General features: G+C 46.2%; 4 protein-coding genes across 5 annotated transcripts; 2 read left to right on the top strand and 2 right to left on the bottom strand.

Annotated features, from left to right (window-relative positions):
• Positions 1 to 79: 79 nt before the first annotated feature.
• LOC123079495 (ribonuclease III domain-containing protein RNC1, chloroplastic) lies at positions 80 to 3,865 on the top strand. Its single transcript, XM_044502269.1, has 5 exons — positions 80 to 912; positions 2,239 to 2,443; positions 2,524 to 2,724; positions 2,933 to 3,019; positions 3,112 to 3,865. Exons 1-5 carry the CDS (start codon positions 140 to 142, stop codon positions 3,427 to 3,429), a joined length of 1,584 nt encoding a protein of 527 aa, XP_044358204.1. The 5' UTR covers positions 80 to 139; the 3' UTR covers positions 3,430 to 3,865.
• An 894-nt stretch (positions 3,866 to 4,759) lies between these two features.
• On the top strand, positions 4,760 to 8,425 carry LOC123079496 (probable U3 small nucleolar RNA-associated protein 11). 2 transcript variants are annotated; one of them, XM_044502270.1, is made up of 9 exons: positions 4,760 to 4,976; positions 5,168 to 5,258; positions 6,601 to 6,692; positions 6,777 to 6,873; positions 6,977 to 7,056; positions 7,185 to 7,268; positions 7,653 to 7,752; positions 7,981 to 8,069; positions 8,165 to 8,425. In XM_044502270.1, the coding sequence occupies exons 1-9, from the start codon at positions 4,921 to 4,923 to the stop codon at positions 8,166 to 8,168; spliced, it is 693 nt and encodes a 230-aa protein (XP_044358205.1). In that variant the 5' UTR covers positions 4,760 to 4,920; the 3' UTR covers positions 8,169 to 8,425. The 2 variants fall into 2 exon arrangements, with proteins under 2 accessions (XP_044358205.1, XP_044358206.1); XM_044502271.1 differs by lacking the exon at positions 8,165 to 8,425 and having other exon boundaries at positions 7,981 to 8,073.
• A 1,299-nt stretch (positions 8,426 to 9,724) lies between these two features.
• LOC123079492 (L-2-hydroxyglutarate dehydrogenase, mitochondrial) lies at positions 9,725 to 12,930 on the bottom strand. The gene is made up of 5 exons (XM_044502267.1): positions 12,303 to 12,930; positions 11,507 to 11,788; positions 10,655 to 11,091; positions 10,247 to 10,406; positions 9,725 to 10,137 (listed from the first exon to the last, which is right to left on the bottom strand). Exons 1-5 carry the CDS (start codon positions 12,558 to 12,560, stop codon positions 10,021 to 10,023), a joined length of 1,254 nt encoding a protein of 417 aa, XP_044358202.1. The 5' UTR covers positions 12,561 to 12,930; the 3' UTR covers positions 9,725 to 10,020.
• A 282-nt stretch (positions 12,931 to 13,212) lies between these two features.
• On the bottom strand, positions 13,213 to 17,019 carry LOC123079493 (leucine-rich repeat protein 1). The gene is made up of 6 exons (XM_044502268.1): positions 16,654 to 17,019; positions 15,809 to 15,880; positions 14,735 to 14,878; positions 14,448 to 14,519; positions 14,290 to 14,361; positions 13,213 to 13,511 (listed from the first exon to the last, which is right to left on the bottom strand). The coding sequence occupies exons 1-6, from the start codon at positions 16,857 to 16,859 to the stop codon at positions 13,442 to 13,444; spliced, it is 636 nt and encodes a 211-aa protein (XP_044358203.1). The 5' UTR covers positions 16,860 to 17,019; the 3' UTR covers positions 13,213 to 13,441.
• Between the last annotated feature and the right edge of the window lie 3,572 nt (positions 17,020 to 20,591).

Here is a 20,591-nt window from a genome sequence, read left to right as displayed (position 1 = left end):
CCATCCAACGCGAAACGGACGGCTCTCGATGGGTCCCCTTCCTATCGTTCTACGCTTATCCTCTTCCTCCTTCCCTCCCCCTTCCTCGTCCCTTCCTCCAGCCCCCAGCCCAAACCCGCAAAACCCAGCGGCCAGCTCCATGGCACCGCCCGCCATGGCGTTCCAGGCGCTCGCCTTCTCGCCCCTCCCCCTCCACCTCCCCGCCACGCGGCGCCGGGCCCGCGTGCTCGCCGTGGCCGCCGACCAGACCCCTCCGCCCCCGCAGGCCTCCCCGTCCGAGCCGGCGAACAGCCCGAGCCGGCTCCTCCGGGAGCTCGCGCAGCGGAAGAAGGCCGTCTCGCCCAAGAAGAAGCACCCGCCGCGGCGGTTCATCCTCAAGCCGCCGCTCGACGACGAGCGCCTCACCCAGCGCTTCCTCAACAGCCCGCAGCTGTCGCTCAAGTCGCTGCCGCTCCTCTCCTCCTGCCTCCCCTCCTCGCCGCTCTCCGCCGCCGACCGCACCTGGATGGACGAGTACCTCCTCGAGGCCAAGCAGGCGCTCGGCTACCCGCTCGCCCCCTCCGAGACGCTCGGCGAGGGCGACGACTGCCCCGCGCGCCACTTCGACGTCCTCCTCTACCTCGCCTTCCAGCACCTGGACCCCTCCTCCGAGCGCACGCGGACGCGCCACGTGCGGAACGGCCACTCCAGACTGTGGTTCCTGGGCCAGTTCGTGCTGGAGCTCGCCTTCTGCGAGTTCTTCCTGCAGAGGTACCCCAGGGAATCCCCTGGGCCGATGCGGGAGCGGGTGTTCGCGCTCATCGGGAAGAAGGTGCTGCCCAAATGGATCAAGGCGGCGAGCCTGCATAATTTGGTGTTTCCTTACGACGATTTGGATAAGATGATACGGAAGGACAGGGAACCGCCCACCAAGTAAGTCTTCAATTACTGACTGGAAATGTGCCATTTGAATTGTAGTAGAGGTATAATTCTGGTCTGGGATCATGCATTAGGACAATGCGAGCAATCAGTAAACATTGTGTTCAGAGTGTAAGAGTGAAATCGTCCATGGCACATTTGCAATTAGCACAGTATGCATCTAGTTAGCACCTTATAAATTCGGTAACGAAGATAGCTGCCTACCAGTTTAACACCTAAATGTGCCCACGAAGTAAGTCTTTGATTATTAACTGAAAATGTGGGACTTGAATTGCAGTAGAGGTATAATTCTGGTCTGGGATCATGCATTAGGACAATGCGAGCAATCAGTCACCATTCTGTTAAGAGTGTGAGAGTGAAATCGTCCATGGCACATTTGCAATTGGCATAGTATACATCTAGTTAGCACCTTATAAATTCGTTACCGAAGTTAGCTGCCTACGAGTTTAACACCTAAATGTGCCCACGAAGCAAGTCTTTGATTATTAACTGAAAATGTGCGACTAGAATTGTGGAGATTAAATTCTAGTCTGGGATCATGCATTAGGATAACGCAAGCAATTAGTCACCAGTGTGTTCCGAGTGAAAGAGTGGAATCGTCCATGGCACATTTGCAATTAACATGGTACAGCTAGTTAGCATCAGAAATTACGATAGCTGGATACCTGTTTAATACCTAAATGTCAGCCTGTGGGTTAGACAATCAATGTTTTTTTGCATGAGCTTGATCTGCATTATGTACTTACTCTTCTGTGGTAGTTCCATTTTATGGGAAATGTATGGGTGATTTGGTGTTAGGAGTAGTTTGGTAGGGTTCCATTTAACTATTCGTTGTCTTGACACACTCAACATATTTGGTAAATTTGCATGTGCTGGTATAACATTAATGGTAAAAGTAAATACTGTTAGCTTACTTTTCGCCACTTTTTAGTCCAATGTTATATGTATCAATGTATGTTCTGCGGCTTTCTCTGTGAAGTTGTCTCCGTTGTTAGATGTTCTACAGCCTTGTTAATAGTCAAGTTGCCCTTACATAATCCTGTTAGATGTTGTACACTTGTACTGAATTGCATTCTTCAATCTCCTTTATTGTGTACTGCTGCGTGTCCCTTTTTATGTGCTAACTAACTTGCCGTGGAAATTTTCTTTGCATAAGAATATGGAGCACATAACCTAACTTCATAAATTCATGATAATACTAACTCATTTGGAGAGTTTTCTCTTGATTGTTTGGTTTGTTAGAGCTATTTGTACTGTTAACTGGCAATTTGGAATACATATATGAGATAGTCTTCATTAAACTTTATGTTTGTGCTTCAGGGCTGTGTTCTGGGCATTATTTGGAGCTATATATCTGTGCTTTGGAATGCCTGAAGTCTATCGTGTTCTCTTTGAGGCGTTCGGGATGGACCCTGAAGAAGAGAGCTGTCAGCCAAAACTGCGGCGTCAACTAGAAGACGTTGATTATGTTTCAGTGGAGTTTGAAAAGAGACAGCTCGCATGGCAAGATGTTGCTGCCTACCGGGTATTGACCCTTCCTACCGTTTGTCCCAAATATTCACTGTCGCTTCTTTCTTATCTAGTTAACTGTTGCGTGTACTGCAGCCACCAGCGGATGCTCTTTTTGCTCATCCTAGGCTTTTCCGGGCATGTGTGCCACCAGGCATGCATCGTTTCAGAGGAAACATTTGGGATTTTGATAATAGACCCAAAGTCATGAACATCCTAGGATATCCCTTGCCGGCGAATGATAAAATTCCAGAAATTACAGAAGCAAGGAATATAGAACTTGGACTTGGCCTCCAGGTATTTTGACACCGCTAGTCTTTTCTCTCCTTATGGTCTTCCTTTCTAATGTTTACTTATTTCTCTGCATGCAAAACATGTTTTGTGGTGCATTATTTGCTTGTCTTTTCAAATCTGCTTCCTAGTTGTCCAGCAACTCAAACTGTTGATATATTTCACTATTGTCTGCACATAAATCAACATGATCTGTATTGGTTTTTTACTGCAGCTGTGCTTCATGCATCCCTCAAAGTACAAGTTTGAGCATCCAAGATTTTGTTTTGAGCGTCTGGAATATGTTGGTCAGAAGATTCAGGTTTGTTGCCTATCTTGTGATCTTTTTCAGCATCTGACCGCTCTCCATTTGATCAATAGTCATACTGAAGGTCTGAACTCCCTTATGATCAGGATCTAGTATTGGCAGAGAGGCTGATCATGAAGCATCTCGACGCACCTGGCAGGTGGTTGTCAGAGAAGCATAGGAGGCTGTTGATGAACAAGTATTGCGGGCGGTACCTGCGGGACAAGCACCTTCACCACTACATTATATACGGGGAGACTGTACAGGACAGATTCGAACACAACCGCCGGCTGAGAAATCCTTCCACGACCGCCGTCCAGCAAGCGATACATGGGCTCTCGTACTGCGTGTACGGCAAACCTGATGTGCGGCGCTTGATGTTCGAGGTGTTCGACTTCGAACAGGTCCAGCCAAAAGCTGTATGAGGAGGATATGCTCCGTGTCGGTTTGTGCTGAACTGATGACCGGCAAGATTGCCAGCGCTTGAAGGAAAAATGCAGGGTAATCGAAATCCTAGCGCGGACCAGATCGCGCAGTTCCGAAGCCTGAGCCCAAAGCTGGACCGTGGATTAAAGCAAGCACTGCCCGTCCAGCCACTTCTGGACCCCCCACAGCTCTTGTAACCTCTTGTCTTGCGTACTAAATAGGCAGCTGTATTAGAGATGATTAAAATTGAACGCCGTAGTTTTTCGAAGTTACAGTTTTGAGAGTTGGCTGTAAATTCCAATTTGAGCAGAGGACAAACAGCTGCAGCAGCAGCAGGAGGAAGATATAGTTATCCATGAGAAACATGCTTTGTAGTGTTGTAGCCGAAAATGTGAGTGCAACTTGTACTGCTAACGTGCAATGTCATTTGTCATACGGGTGCACAAGTTTATCTCTTTTTTTTAACATAGTACAATCGAAGTCACTTGTTGGGTGCATAAGTTTATCCTGTGGAACTTGTTTGCTGCTAGCTATCCTTATTCAAGCTCTGATTTTATTCGTGTCCACTCACCCATGGACATCATATAAGAGGCAATGTGGCGGGAGGGCCGTTTTTGCTCTGGGGTGCATATGCTCCCTAATGAACAGTAAATTCAAAATAAATAGTAAATGAATTTTTTTAGATGCTCTTGTTAGTGTAACAAGTGTGCTTAATAATTTTCATGCAAAACATGGTGACAGTGCTTCGTCAGTGAAAAAAAAGTATAACATTTGTGGTTTGACTTGTTTTTTTTTTGCGCAGATCAAAATACTTTCCTCCCAAAAATTTGCAGGTAGCATTTTGGTGTGACAAAAAAACACATCTTTTTTTCTATTTTTTTACATTTGCAACAAACATTTTTGGTGGGCAGGGGCATATGCTACCAAGAGCCGGATTGGATTTCCACAATGTGGCAGTCTCTACAGTTTGACACTTGATCACAACTCAGCTTTATTTTATCTCGTTCACAGAAGCGCTGGTTCTTCTGGGCAAGATGAAAAATTGCTTTTTTTCTAGAAATAGATGAAAAATTGCTTCTTCTTTTTTAGTCTAAACACAATTTTATAAAAAATTGCTTTTTTTAGGGATTTTAAATTGCTGATGCCATGCTTCGCAAATGCGATTGTTCACACCAGCAACTGTTCAGCCAGTTTCAAAAAAGAAAAACAATTGTTCAGCCTCCCCGCAAAAAAGAAAAAACATAATATCACTACAGCCCAATACGAACGGGCCGGCTTGCACCGGGCTCGCGGACCAGGCTTCGACCGCGATATTTTGCATCGCGCACGCCCGAGGAAAACCCAAACCCTGAACCCTAGCTTGGCCGCCCCCTTCTCTTCTCTTCTCTTTCCGGCCTCCCCTCTCCCTTCTCCTCGCCGCGTAGCCCCTCCCAAATCCGCTCATCCGCCGGTCCGCTCGTTCTTCCGGGAGAGGGGCAGCGAGGACGAAGATGTCGTCCCTGCGGAACTCGATTCCGCGGCGGGCTCACAAGGAGCGCGCCCAGCCGTAAGTCCCTCCTCCTCCCTCCCTTGCGCGACGCCCCCCGCTTCCCCTCGAGCCTCACGGGCTTGCCTCCCACGGCGCCGCCGCCGCCGCCGGAGTCCTGCGGCTCTTCTGGGGGCGGCCCCGTGTTGGACCTTCCTCTCGCGTCTGCGTCGATTTTCGGACTGATTCTGGAATTCGGACTGGTGTTGCAGGGAGTCGCGGAAGAAGTACGGGCTTCTGGAGAAGCACAAGGACCATATCCTCCGCGCCAGGGCCTACCAGCGCAAGGAGGATTTCATCAGGGTATTGCTTCTGTTCCTTCCCAAGCTCGGACTCTTGTGTATCTTTCTTTTTGGACGCCGATAAGTGCCCCACGTGTGGGCGTTAGGAAGTCTGCCCACACATTTTGTGTGGTGTATAAGAGGAACAGCCCACACATCTACGTGTGGGCAAAACAAGTAATGCCCACACATCTCTTTTTTTCCCTTCCGGTCCCTCTCACACGCGTGCGGGTGGGCGAAATAGATAACGCCCACACGCCCCGTACATCAGGCCTCGTACCTCGTTGTCCCGCACGCCCCGCGTGACAGTCACCGTGCGCCCGCAGTTGCCATGGTGCAGACCCTCGTCATGTTCATTTAACTGCAGTTGCCATGTCGCTGAACTACGGTTGCCATGTCGGACAACTACAGTTGCCATGGTTGCTCAACTGCAGTTGCCATCTAATGTCAAAAGTTCCAGATGCCAATTTTGGGCAACTACGGCTGTTGCCATGTATGGTCTGGTTTACCACTAGGCAGTTGCCATGTATGGTCTGGTTTACTACAGTTGCCATGATTTGAAAACCTTAGGAGTTGCCACCTACTAACACTAGGCAGTTGCCGTGTAGTGCTACAAAAAGACATGGCAAAACAACATGTTCGGGTAAAAAAGAGAGAGTTGCCATCTGCTTACAAGCACACTAGGGCAGTTGCCGTGTACCCTGCAAAAATACATGGCAACTGACATGTTCGGGTAAAAAAAAGAGAGTTGCCACCTGCTTATAAAGCACACTAGGGCAGTTGCCATGTACATTGCAAAACACATGGCAAGTGGCAACTTGGGTGTGGGAGATGAGACGGGCGTGTGGGCGAGATGGCAAATGCCCACACACCAGCCCTTGTGCGTGAGTGGAAAGTGGCTTGTGGGCGAACTGCTGAACGCCCACACACCAGCCCCTCCCATGTGGTGAAACGGCCGTGTGGGTGACCGGGTGAATGCCCACACACCAGCCCAGTTCTACGTGGCACTAGAAACATGCCAAGATTCGTGCGCTAACAAACGGACGCGGATCCACGCGTGTGGGCGAGATGCAAACGCCCACACGTGTGGGCGTTAGACTTTTCGTTCTTTTTTGTTTTGCCAACATTGGCCGGAAATCGAATTGAGCTCAACCCAAACACACCCTTAGGACCGAGGAGAGTTCAGAGGGACATTTTCCTCTGTTTATTTGGTACTACCTCTGTCCCATAATATAAGAGCGTTTTTTACACTAGTGTAGTGTCAAAAACGCTCTTATATTATGGGACGGAGGGAGTAGTACGTTCCTGGGATGTTTATTATAGCTATCTTGACCCATGGTTCTTGTTGTTATTGGTAAATACAGAATCTGAAGGAGAAGGCATCATTCAAGAACCCAGATGAGTTCTATTTCAAGATGATTAACAGTAAAACCGTGGATGGAATCCATAGGCCCAAGTACGTTGTAGAGTAGTTGCTCTGGCAGTTCGAACCTTGGTATATTCTACGTGTTAATTTGGATTATCGTGTACCTTTTATTAGGCCTGAAGCAAATAATAAGTACACCGAAGAGGAACGTATGCTGTTGAAGCATAAAGACATGGGATACATCTTTCAGGCCGTTCAAAGTGAAAGAAAGGTTTGTGGTGACTTCGAAATATTCAAAACAAATGAGTACTTTGTTTTTTGTGGCTAGATCCTATATTTCCGTTCCAATTTGAATGTCACCCCTTTGACTGTAGAAAGTTGAACGATTGAGCTCAACCCTTCACGCAGTGGATGACAAGCGTTCAAACAAGCACATTTACTTTGCGGAAGACAGGTATAAATGTGGCATTCTTGCTTACCCTTTTTCAGTTTTGGATTTGATTTTTGAAGATTCATTTATGAATCGCTGGCTAGCTACCTAAGATTTTGTAAATATTGAGATGATTAGCTGTTTTATTTCAGAGAAGAAGCCAAAGAAATACGATCTAGGATAGGTCAAAGCAGCAGCACACCTCAATTTGGCAACATCCCTTCTCGTATAAAGAGGTAGTATACTGTTCTTTTGGGAATATGATTTTGTGTTGTATATGTGGCCACTGTGATTAATGTTATACTTGCGAAGGATAGCTTTCATTATCGGTTCATTAGTGAATGAATGTCACATCTGTTGTCTTTGATCTTTACTCGTTAGAAATACCTGCTCTTCATTATTGAGACTTGAGAGTTAGGGTGTTTTGGTGATTTATTTCATGCTATTCATGGTTGATGTGGGTGTGAATGTAAATGCATTCAGCAAATTACTCAGTGGTAATGGCTTGGATGTGGGATGGGAATTTTTTTTCTCTAGCTCAAAGCATTATCTTGATTCTTGTGCATGTTAGTGCATCAGGTGCTGCCTGATAAACTTATATCCCGTCAAATTCTTTATAGGAAAACAGCTTCATCCTACAAGGAGTTAGAAAGCAGGAAAGAAAGGGTTAAGAATCTTGAGAAATTGTATGCGGACATGGCCTTGCAAAAAGAACTGAAGGTGCGCTTTCTATGACTGAACCATAAAATTTTATGTTTATTGAATGTAAAAAATACAACTCAGTGTGAACCAGTTCAGGTTTTGCCATCAACCGATATCTCAAGCAGCCTAAAGTCAAAATCTTAAAACAAACTGGCTTATGAAATTTTGATGGTCATGTCGGTAGTAAAGTAGTACTGTTTTTGTTGTCAAGTTCGAAGTTACTGAACTTGTTTAATACTGGGGCAGAAACCTGGACGCAAAAGGAAGCTCCGTGAAGAAGAGATTGTAAATTCAGCATCACAGACTGTTTACAAGTGGCGTGCGCAAAGGAAGCGGTGAGATGCTTTTAGTTTTTATTATCTTGTTTAAAAAAATGTTTTGTGTTCTTGCTGACCTGTCAATTTACTCACCGTCGCTCGCTAAACTTCAGATGATAGGAATGGCGAAACCTGGACAATTGGGAACAGACAAGCTGGCGCTTGAAGAGTTTTACTTCCCTGTGACATTGCCCTTGCCCTTCCACAACCCCATCCATTACTTCCAGATACCTTTATAACCTTTGCCTGGTGATATTTGTGGATCCTATGCCGGAGACCATGTACTGCTATTAGTGTATTACCATAATTTCTCGAAATGTTAAGTGATCAGAGTCACCATGTAGGAACAATTTTGATGGATATAGTTGAAATTATGCCTGTGTTGTGTATCAAGTTATTTGTGATAGAATTTCATTCCTGGCTGATGGTTAACTTGCATTCCACGATTAGAAGGTAGAGCCAAATTGGCGGAGTTTGGCGGTGCTCGTGAGGGCTAGGAAGAGCCGGTGCACTAGGATTGCAAATTTAAGAGGCGGTGATGCAAACACCAAATTCTTCCACCGGTGCATTAACGCCTGCAGGAGAAAAAACCACATTCATCAGATCAAGCACGAGCTTGGTTTGGTAATCGAGCACAATGAAAAAGAGAAGATCATACATGACCACTTTTATGAGGTGTTAGGAAGGGGGGGAGGTGTTAGGAAGGGGGTGCACGAGCAACGAGGACTTTAACTAGGAAGAGCCAGGCATTGAGTCCCATGCTGTGCATGGCCTTGATGCTCCTATCACCGAGGACGTGATTTGGGAAGCCATCAAGGAGATGCCAGGTAATAAAGTGTTGGGGTGTTATCAAGCATGCGGTCATGAGGGTCATCCAACGCTTTGACTCCCTCCACACCTATAACCTTCAATGGCTTAACTCCGCAAATGTTGTCCTCTTGCCTAAAAAGGAAGGTGCGGAAGGCATCCTCGACTACAGGCCTATTAGCCTCATCCACGCCATCGTCAAAATCATCGCTAAGGTCCTCTCGCTTCGACTAGTCCCCCACATGGACGGCCTAGTCTCCGACGCTCAAAGTGCATTCATTAAGAGGCGTAGCATCCATGACAACTTCATGTACGTTCAAAACTTTGCGCGGAGGTTACACAAGTGCAAAATACCCGCCCTACTTTTCAAGCTTGACATCAAGAAGGCGTTTGATTTGGTCAAGCGGGATTACGTCCTGGATCTTCTGCAACGCTTGGGGTGCCCTGCCAAATTTCTTGCTTTTTGCTGCTGTTCTTTCGACATCTTCATCTTGACGATTCCGTCCACGAATGGTGGGACAAGAGAACCGGCAACCACGTCCCCAACCGGAGCGCTATGACCTCCCTCACCATGCTTATTTCTTGGACCATCTGGAATGAGCGAAATGCCAGGGTGATCCGTCACAAGTGCGCGTCGCCGCCTATCCTTCTTAACATCATCTTGGAGGCAAAGCTTTGGATAACCGCAGGTGCTAAAAGACTAGGGCCTATATTTTTGCATGAGTAATCGCCATGCCGTGTATGTGGGTGCTCTTGTAAAACTCTAAACTCTGCTCCCTCTTATTGAATAGATGAGGCAAATCTTTTGCCTCCGTTTTGGAAAAAAAAATGACAGAGTTGCATCGTATTTTTGCTGCAAGAAAATGTACGCTACCATCGTGTTTTCCATTCAATCCTGGCCATCCAATCTTCATCAAATGTTCCGACAGGCGATCTAATGCATATGATTCTGCTTAGAGACACAAGCTGGTAATGCAGAGGATCCTCTTCCCACAAAAACTATGCGAGGATCCACATTTTATACATCAACCTACAATCGATATATTCTGTTTATTCAACTATAAGCTGGAGAGTCACGCCTTTACAAGCTGATTCACATGAGAGCCTCCAGCCGTCCTGGATTCATCCAGCTGCAATTCATCGATTGGCGATTGTTTGAGAATCAAGTGTTGTTATACCTTGAAACTATGTGTTCTCCAATTGCCAAGCTTGACGTCAAACCAGGGGATTCTATACCAAACAAGTTAACCAGCCCAGGAATACTGTGGACATCCTCCCCCTGCAGTAGTCAGGAGTGTTCAGCTTCACGGGTTTGTCGATTAATACTTGAGAGTGAAAAGTAAACTTTGAAGCTGATATATGAGAACTATGTTAAATCAGATAATAACCTGAATAACAAAATCCGAAGGGCGCTGTCCCGGGCCAGAAAGCTTTGGCCGGATCCCAGAATAACCAGGCTCCAAAGAACAATCCTTGAGATTTGGAAAATACTTCCTTATCACAGAGTAAAATCCAGAACATCGGGTGGGGTTCACCGAGTAATCAAACCTGATTTACATAGATGCTAAAAGTCATACAACATCTTAGCTTTTTCAAGAAGACGAAACTATTTTTATATAAATCAGTAAATTTTAGGCAACAACTGTAGTAACTTTATTTTTAAATATTGGACACCACTAGAACATTAGCATGCCATATTAGGTATTTGTAACTCCATCGATTTCAGCGATGTGTATAACAAGTAAAAAAGACCATATATAATTAAACTGAACAAGCAAGTATTTGCAATGGCTTACCTATTCAGGAAACATGACATGTCGTCCATTTTACCATCTAACCATTCAACATCTGGTCCAAATTTAACAAGGCCATTTAAGTCTAGTGTGACATGGACCCCTATGCCACCATCCTCTGGTAGAGGGTATATTAAGTGGCTGAAAGGACTCTTGGTTTGTGAGAGGGTGAAGTAACATCCACGGGCATAGTAAGCCGGGGGCACAAATGCTTGGGCAAGGCCATCAAGTCTTTTGGCAAGTGGAATTGCACTCAAACCTGCTGCATTTATCAGAAGTTTTGGAAGCAAAACAATCTGTGGGAGTACAGGAGAGCCAATAGAATGGTTCTCCAGCTCTTTGCTTTCAGAAATATGAAGCTCGATCCCTTCATCTCCAACACGTCCACTGATGACTGCTGTGTTATATGATATGGTTGCGCCTAGATTTTCAGCATCAGCCTGCATCACAAGAAAAGGAAATCACATGACAGTATGAGAAGATTTGGAGTTTTGCATGATGCAACACGATGAAGTGGACTAACATAAAATGAACATGATATAACTGTGTACAGGAAAGACGCATGGGAAATATTTTTGGATTATCGGGCCTGAACCTTCCAAACATTGCTGCGAGCTCATTTGAGAAGGAAAACGGAAGAAAGGAACATCAACATATCTTAACTAGTTAAAATTGCTTCGATAGTGCAGAGGCCCTCTACGTAGCGCTATTTCAGTTATCTATGCAGTTTTTTCACTCTTGGAGAGTGTGAAAAGGGACCTTCCAAATAATTAAATCATTTAGAGGATTGTAGCAGGCAAAATAAACAATGCAAAGACAAAAATGGTAAGTATCAAGAACAGATTAGCCAAGTACCAAAAGGGAGAGCATGAATGAATGTGAGTCAACAATCCCAGTACTAGGTGATAGCAAAGCTTTCAAACAACGAAGTTCAGGTTCCATCTCCATGGCCTGAGAACCTTCCATCATCTGAAGATCATCCACCCCATTGTCTTTAGCACTCTTGAGGAGCATGTCCAGCTTTGCAGTCTCTGCAACACCAGTAGCAACGATAAGTTTGCCGAGCCGTTTATGGGGGATTGCTCGTTCTGTGCAGTACTTGTAGAGCATTTCCCTTCCTCTTACACAAAGATTAGCCTACAAAAAACATTTCGTAGGAAAAAAACCTGTAATTAATTTCAGCATGGCAAGAAAGCACTTTGGTAATTCGTCAAATAGAATAGGACAGAAGAAAGGATCATTATATTAAGAAATGCCATAGATGGACAGAAGGGGAAAATGAAGTAATGAACTGTGATTCTACAAGTGCACTCAGCATTAGAGACAGTATATACCTCAAAAGTATCAACAAGAATATCGCTACTGCAATGTGCAAAACTGGAAATAACACAAAGCAGGGAAGAAGATTGCTATTTGCCCGATGAATTATATCTGTTTTATTTTCAGTATAATAATATCTGTATACCAATCTCAAACTCTTAAGGACACACACACCTAAGAGACTGAAATGCTAAAATGCTAATGTCAACTGTCCAATGTGGTGACTGGTGAGAACTGACTGAACTAAACTGAACTGAAATATCACAGAAAGCTAATAGAATCCCTCTGCACGAACTCGTGGATTATACGGCTCGGCGGGAACGGGGCGCACCTTGAGGCTGCGGGGAGGGTAGTAGATGCCGGCGTGGATGACCTCGCTGTTGCGGGAGCTGGTGCCGGTGCCGAAGCTGGAGGCCGCCTCGACCATCACCACGTCGCGCCCCGCCATGGCCAGCGCGCGCGCCACCGCGAGGCCGACCGCGCCGGCGCCCACCACGACCGCGTCCGCCGCCTCCCGGGGGATTCCGGTGGCGAACTGGGCGAGCCCACGCCGGCGGCAGGCCGCCGACAAGCGCCGCAGCGGAAGCATCACGGCCGGCCCGGCTGCGGGGAGCGAGTTGGGGTCCGACCCTGGCCCGGTGGCACCAGTCGATCACTCTCAGTGAGCCCGCTGCAATCGCCCAAGCCTAAGCCCGAATGCCCGATCGTGTCTGACAGATGTCATCTCCAAATAATTGCCCCACTAACTTATTCTGAAGAAAATCACTGTCACTGGTAACTTTTTTGCCTGTCAAAAAAGTAATTTCACTTGTACAAGTTGTGAAGATGCTTTTGAGACAAACTTACACATGATTTTTAGCTATCCAAACTGAATATTTTTCAAGATATTACTAGAGGTCAACTTTGCCCATCTCCAAAAGGACAGGTATGATGGAACTGACAGGGGCAGTACAAAATATCAGCTACAGTCATCCGTTTACTTCAATTGTTTTGGTTGGCATTTGAGGTTGGCACCGCTATAAGAATTTAATTTGATATATACTTCAGGTCAGAAAAGAGGTTGGAAGTCTGCCAGCTACTCTTGCTTGGACATCTCACACCAATGCCATATCAGCCCTACATCAGTTATCCATCAGCTAGAATGCTACTCGTAGATCTAATTGATGTATTGCACGAGCAAGCAAGCAAAAAATGCCATAATAGAGATGAGTAGATGACAATACCATTTGAGTCATGACACATAGGCAATCTTATGTTTTACTTCCACAGGCAGAAAGCATCGTTCTGCTACACAACATACAACAACTCAACTTCCCTGCTGAGAGCAAGGCACGCATGGCATGACAGCGCTATGTAGGGAGGAACATTACAAAGTGGCAAACTGCGGACATAACCATCTATATCACCCCGATCTCCGGTAAACCTTGTACGCCCGTTACTTCCTAGCATTTTCCACCTTCCCGTAGCCGTTTAGCAGTTGGTTTCATATACAGCCAGGCCTTGTAGCTCTGGGCCTTCCAAGCGCGGGTTCCTCTCGAAGCTGCACATAAAACAGAACGCTCGCACTTTGTCAACAAATGGCTCGACAAACGGAACAACGTAATGGTGGTGTGAGAACATGAGCTGGAAAGTGGAGGCTGGATACAAATAAAAATTGCATCGTTATGGAAAGAAAACATAATGGTTGAGATTATGAGCCTACAGCGTTATGTGCCCACTAGGCTAAAAAAGTTATCCATGTCCTTTGGTTCACAAAACATATCGAATACTGAAAAGAGAATTGACAGAAAGGGATGAAAAAGAAAACACTAGGGCGACGAAGGAAGTGCTTGGAATGGGTCAACTAAACTATGCTCGAATCCACAGCAGCACAAATTGGTGATAAAAAGCCTCTCATTCCTGCACTCAGATGATGCCCCTTCAGAATGATAAGATTATACCCTTCCATATCAGAAATAGTGACTACCCAACCCGCAAAAAAATAATTGAAATAGTGACTACCCACCTTATCACGGAAACAGTCAACCAAATTAATTTTGCAAATAAAGAAGCATCCAAACATAGATGTGTAACTAAAGAAGTGTGAGGAGCTGACGAGAAAATGCATGTTTTAGGATCCACATATTGGTCGGTCAAATAATCACAGGAGCGATTTAATTTGCCTTTCACAAGTACTATTGGTTAAGAGACACACATCCTAAAATTAAAGGCAGAATCTCTTATATTCTTTGAAGTTCTCATTTGTTTGAAACTTCTATTATGGGCATATTTTGAAAATCTCCATGTCGCAGTACATTAGAGAAGGCAAGCAGACTTACTTGCTGAGAGGAATGTGCTCAAATGGTCCAGTCGTGGGAATTGTTCCACACAGATTATTACCAGAAACATCACTGTAAAACAATGAAGCCAAAATTATCACATGGCAAATTCACATGGAGCCAACTGCACTCGTCATTGGAAATGAAACTGTACTTACACAACTTTGAGGCTAGATATTCCAGCCAGCTCCCTTGGAATTGGTCCAGTCAAACGATTGCCGTTGAGCCGCCTATGAAAGCACAACCGTATGTTAAGCATAAAATACAGAACTATAGTGTTACATTTGTACATAGCACCTACGAACAGATATCCTAGCAGAACCCGACACCATTAGAACAATACAGAATGTTCATCTTTAGCATAATCAGCAATAAATCCGCATTCAGTTGCTAATATGTGATAACTGTTTCATATGTAGAGAGTACTTGAAGGCATGAAACTTACAAGAATACAAGGGACTTCAACTTCCCAAGTGTTGGAGGTATAGTCCCCGAAACATTGTTCTTGTACAAGTCCAAGCTAATTAGGTTCTTCAAATCACCAAGTTCCGATGGGATCGTTCCTTCAATATTATTTTTGTAAAGTTCCCTGTTGCAACACTAATAGTCAATACAACTGCATTGCATTAGGATGAATAATCAGTAAACATTGAATACTAAACAGGAATTTCGATACATCGGGCCTAAACGTCATCATAACAAACTCTAAAGAAATAGAATGTAAACAAATGCACCACCAACAACAATGGAAATGGATCCTAGACAGCAGTTCAAAATAGGATGATGTGCATTAGGTATTCAGTTACACAATGTACTGAACAGGTTCTGGAGGACATCGATGAAGGACAGAAAATAGCATCATATCTACTTGTTTAACCTAAGAAGGCATGTAATGGTTGTATAATACTATAATGGAAGCCATGGTTAGCTCCTTCTGTATCTGAATATCTTTAAGATTTCTTTGTCATCATAGCAGGTTAATCCATGTCCCTACTATTCATTTTTGCTTTCAAGTTCCGCTACAAACTCAGGATTCCATTAGCTTAATTAGCGTAGGTTGTAGTACTGTAAAGCTACTTTATTATGTGACACAGCTTAATACATAAGCTTTAAACTGGAAAAAGAACCAATCTAAATTATAAGTTGAAAGTTCAAACAAATTTACACCTGGAGGCTGGAACATATGCCATTCTAAATCACATGCATGCAGGTTAAAACTGTCTCTTGTAGGATATATCCCATCTATGGAGAAGCGCACATGATTTGGTAGTAACAACAGCCACATCTCAGACCAAATAACAAATCAATCAGCACTAAGTTGACGATCAGATGCTACTATTGGTGTTTTGCAAATTGCAACTTACATGGAACACATCATCTACTTCAATGAATATAACATATTTTCCAGATGATGGAACTTATGTGTAAACAGTTGTGAACAAAAATAGTACAGTAGGTTTGAGCTTACTACTTAGAGAAACTAGCAATAAGAACCAAACCACGTGAAAGAAGAACTTACAGGTATTGCAAATGCTCCAATTTACCAAGCTCGGGCACCAGATGACCAGATAAATTCAAGTTACCAAGATCTCTGTAAGAGGGGGTATTTGAAGAAAACAATCAGATGAAGATATTCTTGTAAAATTTTGATCTCATACGCAAATACAAGAAATCATCAATAGCTGTTCTCCAAAAAAAAAAAAGAGAACGATCCATATTAATTGCCGCTGATTTGGTACAACTTTGTACTAAATCGGCGACAATTAATATGGTACTAAATCACCGATAATTAATATGAATCAGAGGGAGTATAGTGAATTAGCTACTATTTTTAGAAACTAAGAGTTATTGTTTGGAAATCCCAAGGAAGACTGCAAGCACTAGGCAGTGAAGATTCATGGAGAACACAAAGAACACCAACTATCCCAGCACAGTAACTTATCTTCTCCGCCTTTTTTTTTACTTTATTTCCCTTTTCAGTCTAAAGGGTTTAACTTCTTCAGTCTTGGGAAACTTCAACCTTATTGCCCCAAGCAACAAAACAGACTTGAGAACACTTGCTCAAACAGATTAATTTCCGATGAGGCTCTTGTTTTGATTCACGCAGGACCATACCCACTCTTCGTCGCCAACAATAATCTACCAGTATTGAGTACTAATAAATCATCGATTACGCAGATGCACCTAACACTAGTCTGTCCTGTCGGGAACAAATTATAGCTAGGAATAAACTCATCCGCTGTTAAATCGGTAGCTCCCCATAGACGCGAGCCCGGCGAATCGATTCCCCTTCCACGGACAGACCACAGCCCCGACTCAAACAGAAATGGAAGGGCGAGCAAGAGAGGAGAGAGGGAAACGCACAGGCGGGTGACGCGGTTGTCGCGGTCGCAGGTGACGTGGAACCAGGTGCAGGGGTTGACGAGGGTGGGGTCCCAGCTCTGCAGCACGCCGCCGGGGTCCCGCAGGCTGCGGCGCAGCGCCGAGAGCGCGTCGCCCTCGGAGTTTGCCCCCGCCAGCGCGACCGCGAGCGCCGCTACGAGGGCCAGGACCAGGGCTCCGGCCGCCATGGGGAGACGGGCGGGAGAGATCGGCCGCCGGATCTGGACGCGGTTGGTCTGGGTGGCCGCTCGCACGCAGGTGGGGAAAGGGGAAGGGAAGGAAGCAGCGGCGTGTCTGCTCCGGTCCAGTGCGGCTGCTGCCGACGCCTCCCGCTTTTGTATTGCTCGGCGTGTGCGGTGGTAAAAAGTCAGTGGGAGGGCGTAGTGGAGCGGCCGGGCCGGACCGAGTTGGGTGGGTTGTGTCGGGTTGGGTTCGTGGGCCATGCTCGCGAGTGGAAAGCCAGCGAGGAATTCGTTGACTTGGGTCAGCCTGCTCCTGCTAAGTCTTGTGCTAGGCTGTTCTCTGTCCTTTTTTTTTTTGCCTTTTCTTTTCCTACTCTTCTAGGCTGCTATAGGTGTGAATCTTCACGATTCCAAGGGGAAAAAATGCCTGAACCTGATTGGCCCGAACTGAGCTTCTTCGCTAAGCTAGTTATTTAGTCTTGTTATGACGGAGATGTGCTAAACAAAGAGACCTGCTTGTGTTTGGCCCTCAGCCGCTTTCACCCTACCGTCGTTTTAAAATCCCCTTCCCACTCTTTGCCTTCGTAGGTTGAAGATGTAGAAACATATTCGTTGGTTTTACTACATGCGCATCATACTTTTTCTTTGCTCCAATTTCTTGCGCTAGTTTATACTACACTGCTGCATTTCCACTACCTTGAAAGGCAGGGCGGCAGGAGAGACAAGAGCAGGGAAGATTCCATGTCACGCACTGGCGTGTGTGAGTGTGGTGGCATCGACATGTCCACGTCATGGTCCACTCGCTGGTTTCGCGGGGTTTGTTTCCTCGCTTTTCTACACGCCTTGCCATCCCCTTCCGACAGGCACGGGCTCGAGACTTGACGGCCTCTGCTTTTCCGTTTTCCTTTTGTTGTTGCTGCTTCCGCGTACCCGGCCTTTGTGAAGCAGGTTCCGTCTATCTTTGATTCGGAGCAGCGCTGTGTAGACAAATCGAGTATTCGGCCTAACTTCGGAACCCTGGAAAGGCACTGAATAGAGAATTCAGAAACACCGCTGCGTGAAGTGCACTAAAAAGAAAGAAAGGTTATTGAGCAATTTTTGGTGGTTAAACTTTAATCCAGTTTAGTACCAGGATGAGTATGCTGAGGGCATCTCCAACGCTGACCCGCAAATTTGCTCCCGCATCCGTACGCGGATAGAGGACTAGTCCGCGGACACGGATGCGGGAGCTGGCCATCCAACGCCGTTCACATCATTTCAAACATTGTTTCAACTAACCGGATGAATGGCAGATTTTCATATAAACCGAAATACATTCATAATAATTCGAACATTTTTCATTTAAAAAGCGGCTGGACCCTAAACCTATCCTACGGCGGCGCACGTCGTTCACTTCCTTTGTATTCCGCATCGGCAACCATGTTCTTCATCTGCCATCTCCATGAGTGGCGATGGGGTACAAGGCCCGTGAAGTGAAGGTGTGGTCTCCAATAAGGAAGAACAAAACATGGAAGACGGACCGGCCCACTTGGGACACAACGCCCTGCAGCCTCCCATACCCTACTCATCCTTAGGGGAGTTCGCAACATGTCTGCCGCCGGTGCCGGTGGACGTGAGGTCGTCATGGTTGTGGACGGTCCGTCACTGTCCACCTGCCACATGCGTCTCCAATGGACGACGACACGTAGGATGCGCAGCTGGCGTCGACTCTGTGTTTCGAGAGGCGCCTGGAGCACGTGCGGTCTCGTAGAGCGTCCTCTGCTCCACAACAATGTTCGGGTTCACCGTGACCATGGCGGCCACGGCCTCGCCGCTTGCGCGCTCGTCGTAGATTTGGCCCTCCGCCAGCCGGTGCTACTCGAGGAGGAACAGATTGTACCTCTGCTCCTCATGCGCCCGCCGGAACGCCGACAAAGGAGCCGGTGCAGGTTGCTCCTCCTCCGGCATGTCGGCGTCGTAGTGCGCCTGTGCCTGCTCCATGGTCAAGCCGGCATGCACGGGCGCGAGGTCTAACATCGTGTCGTCGTCGGAGACCTCGGGCAAGTTGGTTGGCATGGCGTGCTCGATCCGCCAGGCGCGGCGGGTCTGCCAGGCGGCTGCAAGGGCGGGCACCTTGTGCGTCTGCCCCGATGACAGGCTCTCCCACATCATGCTAGAGCTTGCAGTCATGGTGGATGCGGTGCAAGGGAGGAGGATGTGGAGCAAAAGTGTTGTGGTGTGGAGTTTAGCCGGGTGTGACTGCCTTTAAAAGCTGAGTGCCCACTCGCCAAATTGCTTTGGAGAACGATCCATATAGCCTTTAACATTAATCCTCCAGTTGACATTGAATCGTTGTTTGGAACGTGGTTAGCTGGGGTTGCACATATTACTGCGGCGCGTATTCGGATTGGAACATGTGCACTTATATGGGTTATATGGAATTGCAGGAATGATATGATTTTTAACAGATAACACACTTTAACTTTCTTGTAGGTCATCTTCAGAGCTACCGCATGGATCCATACGTGGTCCTTACTCACTCCTATGGACTCCAGAGAGCCTTTGGTTACTAGGTGCAACCAGTGGGAAATGGTAGCACGGGCTATATTCAACCGGTTAGGATGGCGGTCGCATAACAGGATAGGAGTCTAGGAGCTTATCCTTTATATTGCCTTACCGGTTAAGATTTTGAGCTGTAATAATTTTATGACTTTGTGCTACTTCGAGACTATTTAATAAGATGACCGCATGCATCATTATGATGCAGAGGCCGGGGATACACCTCCATTTCTGGAAAAAAAAGAGGGAGATCGACATATCATACAAGTTCATCTGAAACTCTGTCATGATGGTGAAGGTGGCATGGTCGTCCATTATAGAGGAAATAGTTGAAGCAGAAGGTCGGTCGTGGATGTAGTTGAGTAGAAGTGAACAGTCGTGTTAAGATGCTCCCTAGAAACCTTATCGTCTTTGACCCGGGGCAGGTTCAAGGGACGTGGTTTCGAAGTCTTGCTCTTTTTTTTAATATCAGTACAGACATAAGCGCTCATATACACGCGCATACACTTATCTCTATGAACACACACACCCTACCCATATGAGCATGTCCGAAAGACCGAGCCAGCATATCATCTTGAGATTTACGAAGTCACCGTGCATGTAGCGCGTGAGATGAATTGCGTGAAGCAGCATAACACAAAAAACTTGTCAAATGTGTGAGAGCTCAAATATGATGCAAGGTGTGTCCTCTCTGTTGGGGAACGTAGTAATTTCAAAAATTTCCTACGCACACGCAAGATCATGGTGATGCCTAGCAACGAGAGGGGAGAGTGTGTCCACGTACCCTCGTAGACCGAGAGCGGAAGCGTTAGCACAACGCGGTTGATGTAGTCGTACGTCTTCACGATCCGACCGATCAAGTACCGAACGCACGGCATCTCCGAGTTTAGCACACGTTCAGCCCGATGACGTCCCTCGAACTCCGATCCAGCCGAGTGTTGAGGGAGAGTTTCGTCAGCACGACGGCGTGGTGACGATGATGATGTTCTACTGACGCAGGGCTTTGCCTAAGCACTGCTACAGTATTATCGAGGTGGACTATGGTGGAGGGGGGCACCGCACACGGCTAAAAGATCAAACGATCAATTGTTGTCTCTCTAGGGTGCCCCCTGCCCCCCGTATATAAAGGAGCAAGGGGGGAGGTGCGGCCGGCCAGGAGGGGGCCCGCCAGGAGGAGTCCTACTCCCGCCGGGAGTAGGA

The sequence above is a fragment of the Triticum aestivum genome, chromosome 3D (assembly GCF_018294505.1).
Source record: "Triticum aestivum cultivar Chinese Spring chromosome 3D, IWGSC CS RefSeq v2.1, whole genome shotgun sequence".
NCBI lineage: Eukaryota > Viridiplantae > Streptophyta > Magnoliopsida > Poales > Poaceae > Triticum > Triticum aestivum.
The sequence above is the reverse complement of the archived record's forward strand: the minus strand, read 5'-3'. Positions and strand labels throughout refer to the sequence as shown.